This window comes from Rhineura floridana, chromosome 9 (assembly GCF_030035675.1).
Source record: "Rhineura floridana isolate rRhiFlo1 chromosome 9, rRhiFlo1.hap2, whole genome shotgun sequence".
In the NCBI taxonomy this organism is placed as follows: Eukaryota; Metazoa; Chordata; class Lepidosauria; order Squamata; family Rhineuridae; genus Rhineura; species Rhineura floridana.
Genome location: NC_084488.1, coordinates 67771344 through 67786698, shown reverse-complemented (window position 1 = coordinate 67786698; position 15355 = coordinate 67771344). Strand labels below are relative to the sequence as shown.

The 15355-nt window shown below is 39.3% G+C and overlaps 1 protein-coding gene across 2 annotated transcripts in view; it reads right to left on the bottom strand.

Annotated features, from left to right (window-relative positions):
- FREM3 (FRAS1 related extracellular matrix 3) overlaps positions 1–15355 on the bottom strand; it is a 142825-nt gene that overhangs the window by 83661 nt on the left and 43809 nt on the right. For both annotated transcript variants that reach the window (XM_061584808.1, XM_061584809.1), the window contains exons 3-5: positions 8824–8970; positions 2568–2798; positions 2222–2347 (exon numbers count right to left, since the gene is read on the bottom strand). In XM_061584808.1, the coding sequence (XP_061440792.1) occupies positions 2222–2347; positions 2568–2798; positions 8824–8970 (504 nt within the window). The remainder of the gene's footprint in view (positions 1–2221; positions 2348–2567; positions 2799–8823; positions 8971–15355) is intronic.

Here is a 15355-nt window from a genome sequence, read left to right as displayed (position 1 = left end):
ATATCCATCATACTTTTTTGCATCCATTTTACATCATTTGTACTTAGCACATGGCAGTTCACTTTCAAAATAATTATTTTCTAGATCACATTAAAACTACATGAGCAAATTTACTTAGAAATAAATCCCTCAGTTCTGTGGGACTTAAGCAAGTGCAGGATTGCAGTCTTAGAGAAATATAAAATTATTATTATGGAAATGTACACAAATGAGATTTTTTTACTTGAATATTTTAAGGAAATCTGAAACCTAATATATTTACCTAGTATTAGCTTATAAATCATCTGGGTTAGATATATGATACTAAGATTATCTATTTTCCACCAAAGGAAGTGTAGAAAAAGAAAAAGAAAAACGTATTTAATTAAACAGGATTACATTTCTTGGCAAATGCAAATAAAATAATTGTTCAGAGCAAAATTGCCAAGACACTTAATCTATATGCAACACATCTGAAAATGTGCCACACTACTACTACTACTTATTACTATGGCTATTGTTATTAACCTACCCTTCACCCAAAGGTCCCAGGTTACAATTTGAAATACAACTTTAAATGCAGTTTAAAATAAATTACTGCTGATTTTAACACACAAGAGGATCTGTAGGGAAGGAAGTGGTCTTTCAGATATTGAGGCCTAAGTCGTTTAGGGACTTTAAACACTAACATGAACACTTTGAATTGCAGCCAATAATCTGGTGGCTGCATTTTGGACCAACTGAAGTTTCTGAACCATCTTCAAGGGCAGCCTTACATTGAGTGTATTGTAATAGTCCAATCCAGACATTACCAGACTTTGGAGTATTCCGTCTAAGGGACCATAGCTGGTGAACCAGCCATAGCTGGAAAAACTAACCCCTAGCCACTAAGGCCACCTGAGCATCCAGTGACAGTTTTGAATCCAGAAGCCCCCAAGCTACAGACCTACTTATTTATTTATTTATTATTTATTTATTATGAGATTTGTTAGTCGCCCATCTGGCTGGATAGCCAGCCACTCTGGGTGACGTACACGATAAAACAGTATATAAAACAGTTAAAAATTTAAAAACACAGTAAAACTAGCCCATTCCAAAAGCCTGCCTAAAAAACCAGGTCTTCAGGGTCCTTGTAGGGGAGTGAAACACTGTCCTGAACAGGCCATCTCCCCACCTCCCAGACTCCAGAACTTAGAACATGTAACACCTCTGTCTTTTCAGGATTCAGCCTCAATTTATTGACCCACATCCAGCCCATCGCTTCCTCTAAGCACTGGTCTAACACCTCAACCACCTCTCCCAATTCAGACGAAAGAAAGAGATAGAGCTGGGTGTCATGTGCATATTGATGACACCTCACTCCAAATCTCCTGATGACATCTCCCTTCAGTTGCATATTGATGTTAAATAGCATGGGGGGAAAGATGGAACCCTGTGGAACACCACAGGACAGCTCTCATAGCACCAAACAGTGGCCTCCATAACTACTTTCTGGAGGTAAGAGCAGAACCACTGAAGCACAGAACCCCCAACTCCCATGATACTCCAAAAGAATATCATGGTAAACAGTATTGAAAGCCACCAAGAGATCAAGGAGAATGAGCAGGGTCATACTACCCCCACCTCTCTGACAAATGTCATCAACCAGGGTGACCAAGGCAGTTTCAGTGCCATGGCCAGGCCTGAAGCCAGACTGGAATGGATCCAAGTAATCAGTTTTCTTCAAGCATGCCTGAAGGTGGACCACCACCACCACCTTCTTGAGTACTTTGCCCAAAAAGGTGATATTCACCACTGAGCAATATTTGTTTAACACTTTCAGGTCCAGGTAGGTCCTTTTAAGGAGGGGACATACCACTGCCTCCTTCAAGACAGATGGTACTTCCCCCTCCTCCAGTGAAGCATTAATCACTCCCTGGACCCACCTAGTCAACCCCTTACAACTAGCTCTAATAAGTCAAGATGGACAAGGGTCAAGGGGGCAGGTGGTTGGTCACACTTCTTCAAGCAGTTTGTCCACATCCTCAGATCACAATAATTGAAATTCATCAAGCGCAGATGGAAAAGACAGCACCCTCGACACCTCCACTGCATTTTCTCTAACCATGGCATCCAACTCTGCCCGAATGCAAATTCCTCTATATGGCAGAAGTATAGCACAAGTATTTATAGACTGCAGAGGCCCTATCACAGTTGACAGCAAACCGTATCAGAGCTGATGCAGCAAGGAACACCCCCCTACCTTGATGTGTGGAACAAATAACCATTAATTCATGGCTAACATCTCCAGATCTCCTGACAGGAATTAGCAGCTCACCAACATCTTCTTCTATTCTATACTCTGATGCAGGAATGTACACAGTAGATTCTGGAAAAGAGTGGAAGGTTAATTTTTAAAATATTTTTAAAAATGTAAAGCTCAATTAAACATTAAATAAAATAATTTAAGGCTTGTGGAATTAGCCCTTATGCAACCCGAAGGAGACAACTGTATTCCACCATTGTCATTTGAAGGTCTATTCTATTCAATAGGTACAGGATTATGTACCTTTATAGGGGGGGAAATTAAAGCAGAGATAACCACATACCATCACCTGGATCCACAATTTCCACCGTTGCCCTTTCCGGAAATTCCAGGGCAGCCATAACTGGATCTGACAAAATAATCTGGAAAATCTCCGATTCCTCATATTCATTATCTACTATTATTCTTACTCGCCAGGTAGCCACAGTCTGCCCAGGGTTGAACTGAACCTGTTTCTGAGCCTTTCCTTTGAAATCTTTATCCTTTTCTGCTGTTCCATCTTTAGTACCAATGCCTGAGGAAATATTTAGAAGATAGAACAATAAGGGAGAAAAAGACACTATTAACTTTTCCTACTTTCCAAAGGGAATCACTTCAAGAAAAAAAGAATTTGTATTTGAAATGTTACGAAAATAGCATATATACCAATAATCTCCTTCTTGGTGTGTTTTTTAATGCATTTCTGTTGCTCTGAGTAGGGAGCAAAAATGATTTGAGGAGTAGTGAAATTGTATTCCTACAAAAACGAATAGGACCTATTGTGTGTGAAACTGATTTTATTCAAGCAGCGGGAGGGACGATGAGAGAATATTTCTCTTGAGAGTACAACATTGGGTTTAACATGATAAGTAGGTCTAGCATAACTAGGCAGTCAAATGTTACCTCAGGAAAACTTACTCCTGGTCATGCAGAAGTATCTGGGCAGTCATTTCCAGTTTGGATTGGCTGAATCACTCTCCCCTAAAAACCACCCCACCATAGCATTTATTTCCAAGGAGGTGGTGACCTCCCCCATCCCCTCCATTTTTTTGAAAATCAGAATTCTAATCAATATACTTGGATGTTCTTTAATACAACTATTGGTAAAACTATGGAGATGATAGGCCCAATTTGGAGGGGAAAAACTATTTCCAAAATTCATATTGAATGAAGGTGATATCTCAGCAATCATGATTTGAAATGTAAACAAGGTATTTTGCCCATCCTATACATAATTAAACATTTCTGGGGGGGTTCCATTCTTCCTCATATCTGTACGTGAACTTAAAAGTCTAGAGAGTTTCACCTACCAAGCTCTCATTTGAGAGCATTTAAATTTAGATGCAACTGCAGCCTCCTCTGCTTCCATTAAGAAGCAACTGAGAATAACACTATATATAAAAGCATCACTCCTCCATTAGGTAAACTAGGGGCTGGGTGTACAGATATGCTAGACACAAAGATGAGCCCAGAGTGAGGTCACTAAAGGTATTCTGAATATTAGAAGGCACCATCAGGCATTCAGTGGGGGGGAAAGTCCTGCCCCCATCAGCCACCCCCCACAGCCATAGACATCAAAGGTTGCACATGTGAATGCCATCTGCCGCCATGGACCTTGGCAGCAGAGAACAGTGTGCGGGTAAAAGCCCTCAGACAGCGTTTACTGGCTTCCCTTCAGCCTAAGGGTGGGAGAGAGAGAATCAGCCTGGGCAGATGAGTGCCATCAGAGCAGCCTCCTTTGAGCTTTAGCCCCTCTCACAAATTAAAGGATCTTGTGGAGATAGTATTAGCCCTGGGACAAATACCCCATCCCAGAAAAGACAAGAGCTACATTTCCACTACATACAGAAAGCTTATCGCCTTATTCAACAGCCTGCGGCAACCTGTTGCCTCATTTAACAGCAAACTTGTTCAAAAAAGAAGACGTACAGGCGAGTAAGCAGAAAGCTGGGATAGGTGGGGAGGAAAGAAAGATGATGAACAGGGAATGGATGTGTCTTTGCCTTGATCTTCGGTTCCTCCACCCCAATAAATTTTTAGCAGGCCCATCTTTGTAGGTAAGAAGCAGTAATTATATATCAAAGCCCACGGCAGAACAATACCTTTATTAGCACCATCTAAAATAATTAAACAAAATGGAGATGGAGAAAAAACTGAAAGTGGTATAGTTGCTCCCCAAGTATGCAGAATAACAATCTTGAATACAGGAGGTGCACAACAAATTGTAAGATTCATCCAGGGCTACTGGCACAATAAATAAATAAAAACAGATGTTCTCCCATTTTTGAGAATATAGCATCTTAATTCATTCTCAAGCCCTAATTAGAAGATACAGTTCCCCTGGGAGGCAGCGTGTGTGTGTTGTATAATATTGTGTGTGTGTACACGTGTACACACACACATTCAAACCTTCGATGCACTTTGAAAAATGAAGATTGACTGCAGCTGTAGCTTAATGTTACTCATTTGATCATCCAAATGGAATCTGACATTTCAGTGGCTTGCAATTCTATTCCTGTAATATCACTGATGCTTCAGTTTGGCAATATTTAATATGGGCCTAGAACTAGAACTGTTATTTTATTGAAAATGCATGTATTAATGATGCCTTAAAATCCATGTAAGAATCAAATGGCTAAACTGAACTTAACGTATTGAAAACAGAGTTAGAGGGTGCCATATTCAATTCTACCAACACATTTAATACACAAGAAAGCTGCTTTATTTATATCTACAACCATTGCTTCAATTTGGACTTGCAGGTTCAAAAAAATGCGGTTTTAATTTTAAGCAAAGAGAAAAGTAAGCATAGTTCAATGTCTATGAAGTTGGATTTTGAGTTCATTAATGTCTAACATTTCTACTCAGCTTCAGCTTAAATAAGTGAACTATTTTGTTTAATGTATGGTTTGACACCATCAGTTACGAAACTTTAGCTCTCTGTGTGAGAATAATAAACCTTTGTCATGCTGAATCCCTCACCTAGGTCTGAGAGAACCTGATATCCTGCAAGAAACCTCTGAAAGCTGTGAAGTGTGAAACCATTTCCACTTTAGGACCTCCAGTTCTTACACTCCAGACCTTTTTAGAAATGCTTGATATAATACTCAGGAAAGCCTAATCCAGCACTGAAGCTGCTCTACTAGCTTTGTTCTTAAATGCATGGTCAGTTAATAGTTGTTTTTGAAGTGTCAAAATAATTGAAGGGGGAAAGGGCCATCTGGCCAGAGGATCTTTTCTGACTTACTGTTTTCCTTTTATGCCACCCCACACTGCTAATGAAGTACTAGCTATGGAGTATCTACCTTACTCCCACTTGGAATTTTTTGGGGCTGTAAAATGGTATCTACAGTAGACAGAATGGATTCCTATTTATTATTGGCTATAAGCATGGGTTGTGCTTAATGTGCTGAAGACAGTCCCAGGAGCCAATAACAAATGAGTCAGATTTTGGGGAAAACAAGGCCACAACTTTACAACAAGATCCTTGGTGACAGTAATTAGAGAAGTTGCATGGCATAGAGCACGGATCACATGATCAGGCAGCCCACCTGCTGACTGATACTCCCTTCCCACCCTGCCAATTGGAGGCACCATAAGAGAGTTAACAGGCATGAGGGACCCAACCCCAAAGTGAGCTATTTTGGGAAAGCTCCGTCCACAACCTGGGTGGATGACAGTCAGCTTCAGCCCCCTGAGCTGGGGCCATGGGCTTCAGAGTAGCCCCCACCCAAGACCGCTTATGGAGGTATCCCTAAATGACTATTGATCTTGCCCAACCAAACAAAAAGTTGTGACAAAAAAGATCCAAAAGCTTCCAAAGTACCATGAAAAACACCCCTCATTGCTATGAGGAATGTGAAAACCTCACAAGAAGGTCAATTACTGCAGAGAGTAAAATTCCTTCATAGCCCTTCATAGCCCCATGAATCAGTGTCTGCCAATAACCATAGTAAGAAACATCAAATGAGGGAGGGAGTTTATTTGTTTGTTTATTTATTTCCCGCCCTCCCTCCCAGCAGGAGCTCAGGGAAGCAGCTACATGGACAGAGCTAGTCAGGCGCAGTGCCCTGGAGGTTTTATCCTATTTGGAGAGGAAAGTTGGGAGTGCGACCTCCTTACTTGTACTTGATGTCTTAGCTGCTTTGGATACCATCAACCATGGTATCCTCTGCAAGATGGGAACTGGAGACACTGTTCTTCAATGGTTCAGCTCCTACATGCAGGGTCGGTTTCACAGAGTGTAGCATCGGGGGACTGCCTATCATGGCAACTATGCCCCAGGGTGCCATTTGCTGTTTAACATCTGTGTGAAGCTGTTGGGTGTAGTCATTAGGAGATATGGAGCAGAGTGCCATCAGACACCCAATTCTATTTCGCTGTGACATCTAAATCAAGTGTGACCATGCCGGCTCAGAGCCAGTGTTTGAACACAGTGATGGGTTGGATGAGGGCCAATAAACTGAAATAAAATTCTACTAAGACAGAGACTCTGCAAGTGAGTTGCACTACTGTCCGGCATATAGGTCAGTTACTTGTTCTGGATGGGGTTATACTCCCTCTGAAGAAACAGGTATGTAGTCCGGAAGTACTCCTTGATTCATCATTGTCACTAGAAACTCAAGTGCCCAGAGTGGCTAGGAACTTTGGCTAGCGCAACAGCTACATCAGTTCCTGGCTACGGATAGCTTAGCTACAGTAGTCCATGCACTGGTAGCCTTGTGATTGGATTATTGCAATGCACTCTGTGTGAGGCTACCTTTACATTTAGTCTGGAAGCTGCAGATACTGCAGAATACAACAGCACAGCTTATGGCTGGGCTTGCCTTCCATAACCCCCTAAAACCAGTACTGAAGGAAGTGCACTGGCTGTTTATCCTACCAGGCCAAATTTAAGGTTTTAGTGTATAAAGCCCTAAATAATGTGGGGGCATGAAGAATATCACCTGCCCCCCTAGATACCTTCTCATTCAATGTGGTCATCTATGGGGGCCCTTCTTGTGGCATCACAAGTGCCAGAGGTTAGTCCCATGTTAGCTTGGACTAAGTCCTTCAGTGCAGCGGCACTTACCTTATGGAACACACTATCCATTGAAATGAGGCAGGCTCAACATTGCACACACTTGGTCAGATGCTAAAATTCTTTTCTTTTTACAGGCTTTCCCATAATGATGAGTTGAACTGAGCAGTATCTGATTTCTTTGTGGAGAACTGCTTTATCTGTTTTTACTTGTCGTATTTTTATTGTTGTTGTACGCTGCTACGGTGTTTTGTAATGTTTAGCTGTTTATAAATATTCCAATTTTTTAAAAAAACCTATTGCAAATATCTCCAAGGCCATTTCACTTATGCTTTGGCGCTCAGCTGTGTGTGTTTGTGGGGGGATAAAAACTGTTGGGCTAGCATTTGCAGTGGATAGTCAATGTACAGGGGAAGCATTAAAGACCCCCTCCTGCATACCAATCCTCCCCTGTAAATAGTATTAAGAGGCAAAATGCAGTGTTTCCCCATAACATAATGTCTCATCTGGTTCTTAAAAAATAGTTTGGGAACCACAGCTACAGCATAGTCAGAACCATGAAAACATGATTCTTCAAGCAATCTGCCTCAGATGGTCTTTACGACAATTGAACTTAATATATTTTTTACAGTTTATAAAGGCATGTCTACAGATGTTCATACACAGAAGCATTTGCACCATAGCACCACATTTCTGTACCTTGAGCCTTAGCAACAAAAGTGTTCTGAAATCTCCCCATGTGCTATTCAGTGGCAGACTGGAATGTTCCACTTCACATTTATCTAGATACTTTTGAAAAGCATCAGATAAAAGAGACTTTGCTGTTTCTTATTGACTTTGTTTTCTCTGTTTCTTAGAGGAATGTACTGAGCTACTGTTAAACAAAGGCAGTCAAGACAAAGCTGGAAAAACTCACTGATTTTCATGAAACATTAAACAGCATTAACGGTTTGCTGGCTACAGTCTCTCTCATTCACTGTGCTTAAGACCAATATTCAGTGCATCAGTTTTTAAAGAGGCCACAGAACCCAAAACAGGGCACAGCAGCCACAAGTTAATAGTATTCAAATATTCCTAAGTAATGGCATTGCTCTTGACCAACACAACACAGTAACCAATGAAATCATCCTGAAAATCTTAAAACTGTATGAAAAGCAAGAAATTTTCCAAGAAATTATGGGACAGCCAAATATCACTACTGTACAATCCTGAACATACTTATTAATTTGTATATTCATGATTTATTAAAATCACTCTACTGTAGTAAACTGGAAAAATCTGTAGACATAACAAATACATTGCGAACTAATGGAATAAAAGACAAAAATTGTTACAATGTATGATTGACTCTGTTTTATTGTGGAAATACATTTATTAAAGATTAATATTCCCACTATGTTAGCTGGTGTGATGTCCACTATAGAGTTTGGTTTATTTTTAAGTTTTTTATACCAGCCTTCAATCATAGTCCCAGGGCAGTTACAAAGTTGTACAGATTCTCTAACAAAGTTGTATTCAGACAAATTAAAGCCATACTCACTAATGAATGATGTCTCCCCAAGATATCCTCTGCGCTGGAGTGTTACTTCAAGAACCCTCGAATCCTCATCTACAGTATAATATTCTTTTTCCAGAGAAATCCAAGCCCAGTTCAGACGGAAAGGTTGGCTCTTCAACTTGTTTCCTCCTAAAATTCATTGGCATAAAATAAATGTCATCGTACAGAATATGTAATCCAGAAGAAGTTCGTAATTCTTTAAATAGGCACTGTAAACACACTCTCAAACATAAGGCATAGAACCATTATTTTAGTTTTTCAGCCTTTTGAGACTTTCAGTAAATCATATAATTAGAAACAGTGAAAATATACATCAGTTTAATAGACAATAATCAAAATTGCTTGTGGTAGTGGTTTCATAAAACCACTTATCTGAATTTTTCCTTATCTGAATCTGAGGGCTGCTACACATCTTACAAATTAAGGGCTAAACTTGACCCTATCATGGAAATGTCTGTTTCCAAACCTGCATTTGCCAAGGTAGTAGGGAGGCATAAGAGGCCTTTACACAACGAGATCAGTGGGAGGGAGGAACACATGACTTCTCCTGTGCCCATGATCTTTCTTTGCAAAAGCTACTCTCCCCAAACTTGGATCCAGAGTAAACCCATTGAAATCAAGGTTATGCTACACATGACTAAAGCTGCAATCCACTACATGTAAGAAGTAAGCTCTATTTGGTTCAATGGGACTTTCTTCCAGGTAAGTGTATATTGGATTGCAGCCTAAGTCTGTATCCAGTATTTTCTCCTTAGCTGGGCTAACATTCAGTTATAGCTCAGCCAGTGGAGTGGTGGTGTATCTGAAGTAGAGAAACAGTGGTCTGAACAGTGGGCTAAGCATCTCTTCTTTCCCACAGATTTTTCCTGGTAAGAGCCCTGCCCCCACCTGATAGTTGCATTAAAAGTTTTACTGTTGTCTTTATGAGATAGCTACTGTTTTCCCATTCTGAGGCTCATTTTAGATGTTTTAATTTTTATTTTATTGGTTGTAAAGAGCCTTGACATTGTTTTAAATTATAAGGTAGAATCAAACTATTTTAAATAAAATGTTTATTTATTTATTTATTTGATTTATATCCCGTTCTTCCTCCCAGTAAGAGCCCAGGGTGGCAAAATTAATCTCAAATAAAGAAATTAAATGTGGGAGGGACTGTGAATGTGGAGCATATCTGAAGCAGCTGTATCCCTCTGTGCATGTGTTGTAAATAAGCCAGAAAAAAAACATAAATGTACACTCAGATTAAATTTGCATAAATCTGCATGGGTAAAAACAGTATTTCTGAAACAAGAAGCACACTTTAATTGTGCTGGATTGAGACATGCCTTTCTGCAAATGGACTCCTGGTTCAGCTGAGCTAAAAGTTCTCTGTAAATATCTTTAAAGAGCAAAATGGTTGGGGACCCCTGGTGTAGGCACATGAGAAGATACTAAAAATGCCATATTTCCATTAGCTTAGAAGCGTGTGGAGGGAAATAGGGATGACTTTAAAAAGTGTTTCTTAAAATATGAAGTCATGCTCTTGGTTGGAACACTAGATATTACCTACACATATTTTCAAACACCTTAAAAGCAGGAGGAGGAAGTTTTGATGCACAAAATACTACGCTGATTGCTCTTTTCTAATTCTTTGTCAACAGGAGAAAATCACAGAAAAAATAAGCATGGCACATAGTGCAATATAAAATCTCAATATTTGCATTTTTAACATGCATTTTGCAAATCACCACATGCCGTTATCTAGGTGATATTGCCAGTAGAAATACACTCAAATTAGTCCAGATGACAGCTGTAAAACTCTTACTAAATGAGGCTCTTTACTGAGCTATTATGGTTAATAACACCTGTTACTCTTATACTATGGAGCCACAAGACCTCTGTCAGCTTAATATGTGCCTCCTAGGGATGACAGATGCTGCCAGCTCTTCATGACAAGTTGTCATTTTTTTCTCTTTCAAAAAAGAGAACTTTTGTAAGACATCTTACTTACAACTGTCAGTGAAAGGAACGATAATTGCATTCATTGCACAGAGTTGCCTTTTATATTTTCGCTCCCGCGCCCTTGAAATGTCAAATGATGTCAGATCAGGGTATGGAAAGAGGACTATAATAGAAAGAAATTAATTTTACTCTTCTGTTCTGAACCCTGGTTAAAGGATATCATAATCAGATATGGTAATTCGTTCTTATTTATAGGTAAGGTAGATTTGGTTTTCACTGATTCCCTACGCTGTAAAATTCTCGTATTCAATTGGCAAGATGTTACAGGCTACTGGTTGACCAAATGACTCAGTGTACATTTTGGTAAGCTAACAATGAGTAAACAGCCACTGTTATGAAATTATGTGACTATACAAATAAGGCATGGTGGCTGGATGGGGGGTAGGACTGCAGAGAAAAATATTTGGCAGTTCTGATATTTAACCATTAAATCTGGCTTTAGGATGGTCTTTGGTTAGTATAGATTGATTGGCCTGTTATTTTCAGACTCTATGAAGGCCCTTCCTGTTTTTCACAGGTAGTTTTTTCCACACATAATGTGCATTTCTTTCACTGTGATTTGGACAGGTTAAATAGATGACATTCCCATCACATTTTCACTCACTGTTTCTGTCATGCTAGAAATGCCCGCCACCATCAGTATAAAATATCACATTGGGTGACTGACAATGCTATCATTCTGCTTGCAGAATGGCTTTTGATGTAGAGGAAGCAATCTGTGAGGTATGGGGAGGGATAATTTTCGTGGACTACCACTTCTCCCTGCACTACTTGCTCTAGAAGGTCTCCCAGCCCTCTGGAACACATTGCTGAGATGCACGGGAACTGCAGTAGGAAGGGGGGAATATCAGTAAAAGTTGCCTTCTTTTCTTTTACTGTTAGCAGATGACTCATCAAATGCCATCACACTCACAGCACTGAACTGCACTCCAAATCTAGGTGAAGCATCAAGCTATTTCTCATGTAGGAAGATTCTACCCTGGTAGATGCCCTAATAAATGCAATCTTGTTACACTAGGAAATCCAAGCTAATAATACATCAACTTTTTCAAAGACAAAATAGATGTCTTCATTTAACAGATCAGTGTAAATGGATGCACTTGGTTATAAAACTGCACTCAGATCAAGTCACTCCTCTAAGAGTGTGCAGTGCCATGATTCAAAAGTTCAGAATGGATAATAAACCTGATATTAGAATTCTGACTGTCCCATCATATTTCTAATATGAAGTCTTAGCAGCAATGTAAAGGAGCCATTTTTACATTTTCAAAAGAGTACTGGATTTTAACTGGTCAAAAAGTAGCTGGTGAGAAACCCTATCATATCCATTTCAGAAATCTGATACCCTCCTTTAACTAAGATTCCAACAGATATTGTTATATATAGCTGTATATATAATAAAAGCTTTGCACAGACATTAGGGGTCTCCTAATCCATCACATTGTTTAAAACTGTCTTATGTTCACTGTCACTGGGAAATGTTAATATCTTAACATATTCATTTACAACTGTTGACAGAACACATTCCCTTTATGTGTGGAATAAACTATGAAACACAAAGAAGAGTTATTGTTTGATCTGATAACTGAAAACTGAATTATTGACCAGAGCTCAAGTTATCATGACTATGGATTTTAAACATTTGCAGTGAAGTAATGTTTTTTCAATAGGCCTAGAAGTGAATTGACTGAAGAGGCAGTGCAGAAAGTCGTCAAGTACAACAAGAGGTTGCAAAGCAGACATTCTCTGTTCTCTCAGCTCAACCAATCTCCTACCCACCCCCCTTTTTAGACACTGAAGTTTTTAAAGGTTGCACTTGGTGCCTTTTAACAGAAACTATGAAGAATTCAATAAAAACTGATCTTTGTAATACATAAATAAATATCAGATAACTGATATTATTTTATTCATATATCCAAACCTATTTCTTGAGTCTTCCATTAATTCAATAATTCTTCCAACAGTTTTTTATTTCCTCCTCTCAAGTGTTTTTCGTTTCCCCTTTTTTATTATAATTTTTATCTCTTATAGCAGAGAGAAAAAAATTCACAAATATTAATAACAGGAAGCAAAAAGGGAAAAAAACAATCTCATACTCTCTGATCACCATATTTCAATTTCCCATAGGCTTTTTCCAATTTCCATCAATTATATTAATATCCACTATGAATAATACTCATACATTTTTCCATTTCTAATATATTCATGACTTTATACATCCATTCTTTCCCATTAGTTATTCCTGCTTCCAGATGCCTTTCAAATAGCTCCCCCAAAACATGAAAACTTCAGCCATTTCCAATTTTCTAAATTCATGTTTATATTCAGATCCTCTGATATATATACCAAGATATTTAACAAGTAATTTGGGATACCCTGGCTTGGGATACTCTGGCTTATGTCTAGTTTTTAAATTCCTGGATCAATGACCTCATCTAATTTGGGCCTGACTAATTTGAGACTGATTTTAACATATTTCTATGAATTTTATAACCACACATCAGCCTTCACCAACCTAGTTCCTCCAGATGCGATGGGAGTTGTAGTCCAAAACATCAAACACTAGGATGGGGAAGAATGCCACATATTATCCCAAATTGTTAATGGTTCCAAACAGTTTTCCCAATGATATCACTGAAATTTCACAGGTGATCATAATATCATATGTACATAAAGTGATATTAATTTCCCTACTCACCACTCACATTACCTTAATTTCCTTTGTAAATCTAATACACATAATTAAGGCTGCAATCCTATGCCCAAGGACCTGGATGCAAGCCCCATTGAAATCAATGGACCTTACTTCTGAGTAGACATGCAAAGGATTGTGCTGTAAACAATAATCCCCAGTGTAAATGATAAGGGAGAAGGATACTTTGTGTCATTCCATTGTGTTATCCAGCCTTCCCCAAACTCATACCCTCCAGAAAGATTGTAACACAACTCCTACAATCCCTGACCATTGGCCATGCTGACTAGTGCTGATGGGAGTTACAGTCCAAAACATCAGGAAGGCACCAAGTTGGGGAAGGCTAGTCGAATTCAACAGATTGTGAAAGCTGACCATTCACAAGTCTTTTTCTTTTAAGATGTTTCTGTATCAAGGATATCACTCTAACTTCAAATTTATTATTTTCAGGAAATACTTTAATTCAAACACTTTTTGTCACCTATCACTCCCCCTAAAAGCAAACTCACATGGTGAATGTGCCAGGATTATAGCAAAACTGGTGAATGAGAAATAAGAGGGAAGTATTCTGTATGCTTGCAGAAACTGTGAGGTTTGAAACTGTCAAAAGTAACTTTTTTAAAAACCAAAGCTCATTCCCTTCCCTCAAAAAAAAAGGAGGGCTTGAGCATATTCACTAACCACAGAACATAGTGTATTATCTGGAAAAGAAACACAGAAAGGGAGGAGTGGGTAGAAAGAAATGGCTGGCTGGAATCCTGAACAGGAGCACCCCTTTTAAGCAGGAGGATACACTACACATTTTTTTTGCAAGTCTAAAATTATTTTATGTAATGTCTGGATTTTTAATTATAACACTCTTCTTGCTTTATCTGACAGTCTACATTATTTTATAAAACTGGTCTAGGTAATGTACTATTTCTGCCAGTGTGAAAAAGAATGGATTTCTTTGCACTGTTTTAATTGTATGTTTATTCATGACTCCCTCCCAAAGTGTACAGAGGTCCACAAAGTGGGAAGACTTGCTCAGGTGAGTCAAGAGTTCCCGCTGAGGTTAGAGACGCTCAAGGTCACAAACAGAAATAGTTCAGTCTACAAAACCTCTTCTGATCATAATTTTTCATCTACCTTTGGATCTCCCCCCCCCCAAAAAAAAGTCCTGATGCTGCTCCCTGGATCCTGCCCTGTGTAGCCACACCTGTATTCCCTTCCCACTGAATTGATCACGTAGCCCAACAGTGGGGAATCTCTAGCCTGCAGGCCTCATTAGGTCCACCAGACCTCTCCATTTGGCCTGCGAGGCCATTTTGGACAAATCATGGCCACCTGCCATATGATGTCAGGCAAGAACAGTTAAAAAGACCAGAGATTATCTAAGCACCACAGAGCTAAGATCAAAGATAAATCCTCTGCCTGATCTTTGCTGGTTTGATAATGAAAGGCAATATTTCTCCCCACCCCAGCATTGGGGTAGGGGTGGATTGAAATGCTACCTCTTACTCTTAAGGAGCAAGCAGAAGTTTATCTTCTATCTTAGCACTGTGGTGCTTAGTGCAAAGATGGGGAGATAAAATCTGCCTGCTCTTTAATGAGAATCTAGAGAGGAACAGACAGAAGGATCTTTCCAGCCACCCCCATCAGAGTGCTGGAGTGGAGAGGGCTGGAAATGCTGATTGTGTAAGCATGCATGAGCATGTCTGCCTGCATATCTGGTATGTGACAGTGGACGTATGAGTATGGGACTGTATGTATGTATATCTGTGTGAGAAAGAGTGATGTGTATCTAGTGCACTAGTGCATGTGTATTTATTCAGCCTAAAA